This window comes from Cariama cristata, unplaced genomic scaffold (genome assembly GCF_000690535.1).
Source record: "Cariama cristata isolate BGI_N322 unplaced genomic scaffold, ASM69053v1 scaffold8404, whole genome shotgun sequence".
Lineage (NCBI taxonomy): Eukaryota > Metazoa > Chordata > Aves > Cariamiformes > Cariamidae > Cariama > Cariama cristata.
The window spans coordinates 1-8,948 of record NW_009612287.1 but is presented as its reverse complement, the minus strand read 5'-3'; the positions used below and the strand labels follow the sequence as shown (position 1 = coordinate 8,948).

Below are 8,948 nucleotides of genomic sequence, written 5' to 3'. Positions count from 1 at the left end.
GGTAGGGCTGCAAGTATTACAGGTCCCCTCATCGGTAACTTTTAGATCTAACCACGACAGGGTGCGTAATGCAACTTCAGCAACGAGGGTGACTGAAGGCACCCCGAGAGGGCTCTGTGCCCCTTCCCACCTGGCAGGAGGCTGACTGACTCGCTACGTTCCTGAGATTCAAATAAAATAAAAGAGGGTTAAACTTTAGTTAGGAAAGAGCAATCAGCAGTTCCTGGAGATAGTTCTAATTTTACATTTGCAATGGCAATTCTATTCTTCCACTTTTAAGAAGCAAAATATTACCCTGCCTCTCTAGTATTCTGCTCTTTACAAAGCAGGATGATATACAAAGATGATTTATATACGATATACTCCTCCACTGCAGCTTCTTTCCAGCCTGAGAGAGGTTTTGTTTGTTAGGAAGTATACGGAGGGTGCCACTACGGCCGTGTGTCCTGCTGCTTTGAGCAAGTCTGCTCACCCACCCGCTCTCCTGCATCTCCACAGGAGAAAGACAAGTTGTGAAAACACAAACAGTGCACTCCGTGTAAGTACAGGATCAGAAACATTTTATTTATAACCTTGTCATATTGGGGCTACCCTAATAAAAAATAAACTTGAAAGTAATCCCCTGACTGGTTTCTCTGGGTTCCCCAGTTTCTTGAAATGGAATGCATGGACCAGAGGTTTGTACTTTGCTTTTAGACAGTCATAGGATGGTGGAGAAGTCGTGAAGATCAGTTGCACTGTGGATGGCTCCACATCCACCTGTGTCTTTTAAATGATACTCATGTCTCTTCCTTACTGCCAGTTTTGGTCTGTCCCCATTTTTTCTCATAGGGGTCCAGACTGGTTGCCAAAGGGCCAGACAGAATCGTTATGTTGACCTTGCCAAGACTTCCTCCGACACCTGTAACTGTAGCATTTACTCCCAGCTGGGGAGCACGACGGTGAGGTCTGACACTAATGCCAAAGTATGGCCCTGCACTTAATGCAAGAACTATGGTACCGACAGCTTAACAGACAACTTCAAAACTTCTGATGTCCCAAAGGGACCAAACAATCACGGATTTGATGTCCAAATGGTTCTTTCACACAACCCTTGAAATACATTATATTTCCGTGTATGTAAGGAAGTCCTTGTTACTGAAAAAACTTGTAAACAAATCTGGTTGCAAATAATCAAATTCTTCTCAAGCTGAAGCTAACACACACATTAACCCCAATGGCCAATTCTTGCTGTTTTACCACAAGCCTGACATGGAATTTGACATACCTGAACTGTTGGAAAAACATCATTAGCTGAGGTCATCATCTTTTCTTTCCCAGAAAGCTTCCAGTCCAGTTTCTTTCTGCAGTTCAAACAGGGCTCTAAAACAAGACAAAAGTAAACCTAATGGCTGTCCTCTTTGCTGTACCTGTACCATTTACTATAAAAAAATGGTTTTTACATCCTGCTTTAGGAAGTACTCCTTGCTCCAGCAGGGAAGCCCACTGAAAACAAGCCACAGCTGGATTAGTAAGGCAGCAAAGCTGGGACGCAGAGTTACAGGAAAAAACCTAGCCTGTCAGTTCTGTTGGTGACATGGAGGTTTACAATGGCTTCCAGGCAGCTCAATACAGTAGAAACTCAGAAAGGTCAGGCAAAAATAGTATTACATTTTCTAGTTCAAACTGTGTATTTTTATAGTCCTGCTTTGTAAAAGGTGAAGAACGATTACATTTTTATCAAGGTCTAAGTATGGGCTTAAGGATAGTAATCTTAGCATTAAATTATAAACTTATATAGCTTGCAGTATTTCTGATGTGCTCTGACAAACATGCTCCGTCTTGCATTCATGACAAAACTCTTGCAGAGATGGTTTTCAGTAACCACCATGGTATGGCACAGGCTTATAGCAACTGGACATAGGGACCTGGTTCGTAATGCTGTCAGTCAGTGCTGCAGCAGGTTGCAATGAAACGATGAGGGCCTCCGGTATTTTCTGGTTTTTACCTGGGTTATAAATCTATTAGGTTGGTTTGAAAATGTCTTCTGAAACAAAAGTTTGGGCAAGCATACTGCTAACAATTAGGAAGAGTCATAAGCGTAAGTCAAAAGGTATTACTGACTCTACCGCTTTCAAGAAAATAACATGAAGAACAATGGGAGTCAATTGCTTTCATTATTTAAAGACACCTTTCCAGATGGACATTAACGATGTCAGTAACTGTAGGTAAAAATAAGTTTATCAAAGTTACTTCATGGTGAGGATATCAAGTACCACAATTTCTCATACTTACACCAACACGGACTTCCATTGCTTTTGACTATACGTAAACCTGTGGGCTTGTTACTCTTGGCAAGCATTCACTGAGGGATGAAAGAAAGCAAACTTACAATTTCAGCTCTGCTGGAACTAATGGATATGAAATCATTTCAGTCAATCTCAACTGATGTTTGAAGTTTTGTAAAAATCTCTTTGGTCCGAGCAGTAGAAGTCAGTTACTTTGTATCTGGTGTAGAACCTCCAAAATGCCTTCCAGCTTAACACAGACTGACACTGGTGGCTGCTCTGCAGTAACGTGTGGTTACTCTGCTCTGCTCACACAACCAGGACGAACATGCGATTCCTCATCACCGAGTGATTTCAAACAATATGAGGGTCTGACTGAAGTCAAGGTTGTAGTGATTAATATAAAGCAAACTTACCCAGGTCTAACTAGTATTATGTTTAGTTGTTATGATTATGCAAATGAAATTACCAGGAGACAGATGAACAGGATGGCTCAAGTCCAGTAACGTATTACTAAAGGTCTGTATATGGTATTTGCGGCATTGTACGAGGGAACATTGTATGAAGTGCAGAACAGTCCAAACGTACCATTAAATGAACTCAGAATAAAGGCTGATAGCTAAACATCAGTGTGTGCTTAATGTAGGGATAATTCACTAGTGAAGGAACATAGGATAGGTAACTACAGAAAAACGCATTAGTTGGTGTTTAAGTGGTTAAAAGAAGCTAAAGCTTGAAATATTTTGGTTGGTGCTGCTTGACAGATCAGGACAACTGAGTCTGATTATTAATACACAGCGTTATGCTTCCTATCTGCCACGCTGCACTAAGGAAGAAATGCAGGTGAGAAATTGGTCATGAGTTGAGCTTCTGAGCTTGGGCAAACCTACATGAATCTGACTCCCGGAAGATTTAGATTGGTTAAGTTAATAGAAATACTGAGAGCAGTGCTCAGCAGCTACAACACTGTGGAGTAGCATGGCAAATGTTCAAAGGAGCAGACAGTACTGCTGTTCTGTGTGCTGTTAATTTATTTAGAAGACACCAATAATGAAGTTTTTATCTTCAGTCATTTGTCATGGGTGCGTGTCTCCACAACTCCTATCCTACGTGCCTTTGGGCTAGATCTCCTTTGCATTACTAACATACATTCTTCTTTTATCTTCTTATCTACAAAGGCATCCAGAATGAAAACAGTGAGTTTGTCTACACTTAAAGTACCACTTTCTTTATTGTAGTGCTAGTGGGAAATCCAAGCAAAGGAAGACAAAAAACTCCCCATCCAAACCTAAAATCTTGGAAGACTCTGTTTTTGGGTGTGCAAAAGTATTATCCAATATTAAACTGTTTATTATGGGCCATTATTTTCCTATGTCAAAAGTATTTGCTGTAAATGATGGCTCTACTATATTTCATTGGCTTCACTTCAAATCCCGTATGCGTCATTATGAAAGACCCGAATGGAGGCCCTGAGAGGCTACTTCCTGCAACGCAACCCCGAAGTTGCAAGATACAATCGAGAACACCAAACAATTCACGTGTAGACTGGCTACACCAGTATCATCCAACACTCAACGCGATGAGGAAGCAACTTTGATCATTGGCTATCTGTTGTCTTCGATGACAATGGTTCTTCTAGGATAGGTGTCAACATCCACAAATATGTAGCGGACCTCAAATCTTCCTCTCTCAGGGTTCTGTAAGGAAAAACAATTTCAGGCTGTTTTTTTCTGTTTGGTAGTTTAAATTCAAGATTAAGCTTGTCAGCTATATCAAGCAATTGCACGAACCTCTTTGACTTCCACATGGACTGTTCCTCGCTTCCCTGGTTCAGAGCCCTCGATATAGAACTTCAAACGCATATGTTTCAGTCCATCCTTTACGTATTCGATGTGACTAAAAACAGCAAAACAAAACAAAACCCCAGCCCACCCAGCAAGGATACGTATTATATGCTAGTTGGACTTCAAATTTAAACTTCTTATTTAAAGGAGCTGCTTAACTATTTTGTGAGAAAGTGTATTCTGATGCAGTCCTTAGGCTACCATGGGTTCCTTCTCTACTGCTCTTCTCAAGCTTTACTGTGAGCGTGTAAGGACTAGCAGAGTTAGAAGAACCAATGAGCAGCTGAGGATTAAAACAGATGAAGTGCTTCAACGTCTTCACCCCAGTCCTCCTTTCAAAACTCAACAGCAACCCAATGGCTGAAGATTCTGGAATTTCCTTGTATTTATTTTAAAGAACCCCCAGATTCAGGGCCTGACACCTAGAAAGGAACACTCACGTCACCAAGAACTGCCAGGGGTTTTTTTAGGCAGTTAAGTTACCAAGCCAAAACACACAAAGAGTATTTTGTCAACTTAATTATCAGGTTGGTTAAATCACATCAAAACAAACAGTTTAGTATCTGCTTTATTTATTTTGGCAGTAATTTTGCTCTACTGAAGTTGTGTAACTGTGGCACTGATACCAGATCTCCAACCTAAATGTTGATATTTAGGCTGGAGTTAGGTTATGCTCACGTATTAGACAAACAGAAAGGTCACATCACTTTCAAGGCGACCACTTCCAGAAACTCATATTTAGGCTGGAGTTAGGTTATGCTCACGTATTAGACAAACAGAAAGGTCACATCACTTTCAATGCGACCAATTCCAGAAACTCACGGTCCAACAAGAGTTCTGGTGCCATTTTATGTTTTCTACTGAAATTACTAACTGCTGCATACTACCAAGCTCTTATTTCCATCAGTCACGCCCAGGCACACACTGTGCATCAAACTTCCAATACAGTTTAAGGTGACATGATAGGTTACAGAGAACAAAGATGAATGAATGAAGATCCTTACTACAGTAAATTCACATTCAAGGTGTTCATACACAAAAAAAATCTGTACATTTTTGAGACATTTAAGGTCATCCCTATACTGTAGACACAAACTCTATAATCTTACGAAGTCCTCAAGCTCAAAAAATTTATTTAAAACACTAGACTTCCAAAGTGATGGAAATTAAATACTAGGAAAGCTGACAGTACATTTACTTATTTACATAGTTTGTTTTACAGACAGATGCTTAAAACATCTGTGCATACTCTTTTCATTTAGCAGCTCCACTTTAAACACTTATTCACAGAGTCTGGTGAAAAAATAAACTTCCACCAGTAAAAATCACCTTTCTTGGAAAAAAAATTCTCAATTTCATGGTTCAAGTTCTGTACCTGGGCTTATGTGTCTCATCTGGTATGAAACCTCCTTGAATAAATTCAAGTCAAAGAACCCAACAAAGACAAAGCCCCTGTCATGTTATCGTGCAGGGAGGACTTACATTTTGTAAGAATTAGTTCTGTTTCCCCCAAAAGGAGAATAAATAGACACACTCATGAAAGGTTTAGGCGAGAGATGTTCTGTTAAACTCACAGTAGAGATGTGGCCTCAAGTATCAAAAAGCAATATAAGAAATAAGCAGTCAGTACCGCCTATCAGCTTGGGACAATGCAGTCACCTCAGTGACTACAACCTGTACAGTCAGACACAGCTCAGCTTTAAGCAGAGCAAGCTGGATTCTCGAAACTCTGAAAGTTAGCACCTCCCGCTCTTTCTGGCCTGATAAAAACTACCGCTTCAAAAGGAGAAAAACAACTTTTTGAAGAACAACTTCAGTCTATTTGAGGGTTTCAGACTGCAAACTTCAGTCAGATCCCTGCTCCCCAGCAGCATGCCTAGGCCTCTGTACTACTCTTTTCAGACTCGTCCTATTTTTTGGAGACACCAGCTCTGCATTTACCGTGCTGACCATTGCTTGTTTTGAGGCACTCAGAATAGGCATTTTATGTTGGATGTGCACTGTATTTAGTGGTACGTGCCACACAAGAGATACTGCAAAAAACTGCTTTCATTTTCACTCAAAAGTGACAGGGTACATCACATACAGTTCATTAATCTAGATCTAACTTGCTGTGATGTGACCCAAAATGTCTTTGCTGTGCAAAAACTGTCTGTATCGGGCAAACACCAAAGGGCACCTGACAAGCTGTCGTCTTCCTCTTCTTGTTGCCTCCCCGTAACCTTTAATAGATTCACCAAAAACACCAATTATCTACAAGAGAAAAGAGGTTTGAGTTGTCAGAAGGTATCGCATTCAAACAGATATTCCAGTATCAGCTCATGCCCCTGCTGTGAATGCATTTTCTTTCAACAAAATGCCCCTTGTGAGTCTGATGTGTCAAGAATAGAAGAGTTTATGAAAGAAAACAGTGTAAGGAAAACTCGTCCGTATTTCAGTGCTTTTCTTTACAGTCACATATTAAATGTCTAAAATAAATCCTAAGAATATCTTCCATTTGTACTGTCCTCTGAGATTATGACATTTTAATCCCTCTTTGTGTTTTACACTTTACTGACATTTTGTGTAAAAAGGGAAAAAAAATAACCATGAAATATTTGCTCATCTCCTCCAAGAGAATATTTCAAAGTTTAAAATGCAAATGCACTCTACATTATCTAAAAAACACCTCTGTTTAAGAAATCAGATTTTTCTTTTTTTTTTTTCCAGATCTATAAAGCCAGACCAAATTAATCTATTTTAAACTTAAAGTTGGTTAGAAAGGGAGGGTGATTTTTACTGTATAAGTACCAGAGAAAAGTTTTAATTCTACAAACTTGTTCCAAAGCAGTCTTCATTTTTATTCTACTGACAACCTGTCACTTAATTTCCAGGTTATCCTCAGTGGCATCTGTGGCAACCTTGTTTGAAAGCTATTCCATGCATTTCTTGTTTCACCCTAAGTAGCAGTTTTTAGAATCTAGTTTTAGATTGATCTTTGTTTACATCTAGCTATCTTATGTGACTGTCTGGTCATATGACTGTTCTCTGTCGCTTTTCCTGTTAGCCACAGGAATGCTAACTGTGTTTCAAATGAAGAGTTTAAATTCCTGGATATTCACGCAGTGCTTCGAAGAATGACAGAACCCTAGTGAAGTGTCACAACAGAATAATAGTGCTGAGGAAAGGCAGCAGGCCAGATCTACAAAACTTCAGTGGGACCACCTGCCTCCCCGACCTGCAGAACTCCTTAAGTGCTACATTTAGTAGGCACTCAGGTATGTCTTTAAGACTTTCTGCCTGGGGACACAAGCACACGTTCTGAAGGGGCAGACACTGTATTTGCACCAGTCGTGCTGTGGTACAATCACTGAACTTGGCTTTTAGCAGGCTAATTCACTCAGGCTCAGCGCTTGCCTTAACTTGTCCTAATATAAGCTCCGATTTGGAGCTGACCCACCTCTGGTCAGCTAAAAGCATAGCCAGATCTGCTGGTGTTTGCCTGCTAAGTGCCATGTAGGTCTTCCTGTAGCTTTGCTTGTGAGATTCCTTGTGCAAACTTTTGACTCAAAGAGGGGCAGTAACTACTGAGAAACATAAACTTATGACTAAGGTTCAAAAACCAACCTCAGGGTGAGATCTGCATTTCTCCAAGGCATCTCCGTAGATCTTACTTGGACTAGAAGAAGAGAATAGCTCTTTGAAAATCACATAGAACAAACCACCTGTAACAGAAACAATAGCAAATGGAACGAAAATCAAACCAGATGGAATTAATGCAAAGTGTTTTCTGATAAAGAATGTAGTTTTTAAAAATAACCTGTAACACCAATTCCAACAAGCACCACAACAAAATAGGTAAAGTCTCTTCCAGCTTCTTTCACTGAAACAGACAGAAGACAAGGCAGGAGTTACAATCTTGGATGGTAAGACTTGCATAGCTTTCTTACATAAATGCTCTTCTATTAGTCTGCACCTCCAGTAACATTTTGGCAGAAGAAAAAATTCCAGTAACAGCTTCCATATGCCTCATCGCTAAAAGAAAGACACCATGGAACATTTCTTATGTTCTTAAACATCTCTGTATTGAGCCTTATTATTTTCTGTTTTCCTACTAGATATTTTCAAGACCCAGAACAGCACTTATTGCTACTTTTCATATACATGAGAGCTAGGTTTTTTTAAGAACTAATGAGGTATTTGGCACCACAGTATTCAAGCTACCATGTAAACCCACAATCACTGCAATCCTTATGCAGAGAAAGGGAGAAATAAACATTAAAAAGTGGAAGCTTATAAATTGCACCCACTAACTGAAAATATTTTTTGAGAACTTGAAAAGAGACTACCGACCTGTTCAAGTGATAAGGTGTGCCTTTCAGTGAAGTACAAATTACTGAAGAAACTTTAATAACCATTTTTCCCGCAGCCTTTTAATCAGTTGCGGGTGTTTTTCATAAACCTTTTCAAAGCACTTCGAATTTCTGCGGCTATGTACGCAGTAACCACTTTTCACTGCAGTGAATGAGACCAACCAAAGCGACAGCCATCCCATAAAGGCAGCAGTGTCACTAGTAGCTTCGACAATATCGCCAGAGGTAAACTTAACAGCATCGAGACAGGTTGTGTGCGATGAGTTTTCCCTTTGAAAAGGAAAACGAGAGGCGACTACATCTTATCCCTGATGTGACTTAAACCACTAAATCAACAAGCTGTTCGGAAGAAGCCACATAACTTCTGCTCTGCTTGTGCAACACGTACACTGAAACCTATCACCTGCTACAAACAATACGATGTGAAAAGAAACGGGCTTGTCGGTTTGATGAGAATTGTTTGGGGTTTTTTTGTTTGTTTTTTT

General features: G+C 39.9%; 1 protein-coding gene across 1 annotated transcript; it reads right to left on the bottom strand.

Annotated features, from left to right (window-relative positions):
- Nucleotides 1-3,871: 3,871 nt before the first annotated feature.
- On the bottom strand, nucleotides 3,872-7,973 carry TIMM21 (translocase of inner mitochondrial membrane 21 homolog (yeast); the record flags this gene model as incomplete). The annotated part of the gene is made up of 5 exons (XM_009698556.1): nucleotides 3,872-3,964; nucleotides 4,058-4,163; nucleotides 6,291-6,364; nucleotides 7,718-7,815; nucleotides 7,911-7,973. Coding segments are annotated over 5 exons (434 nt in total), but the record flags the coding sequence as incomplete, so codon positions are not given.
- Nucleotides 7,974-8,948: the final 975 nt, after the last annotated feature.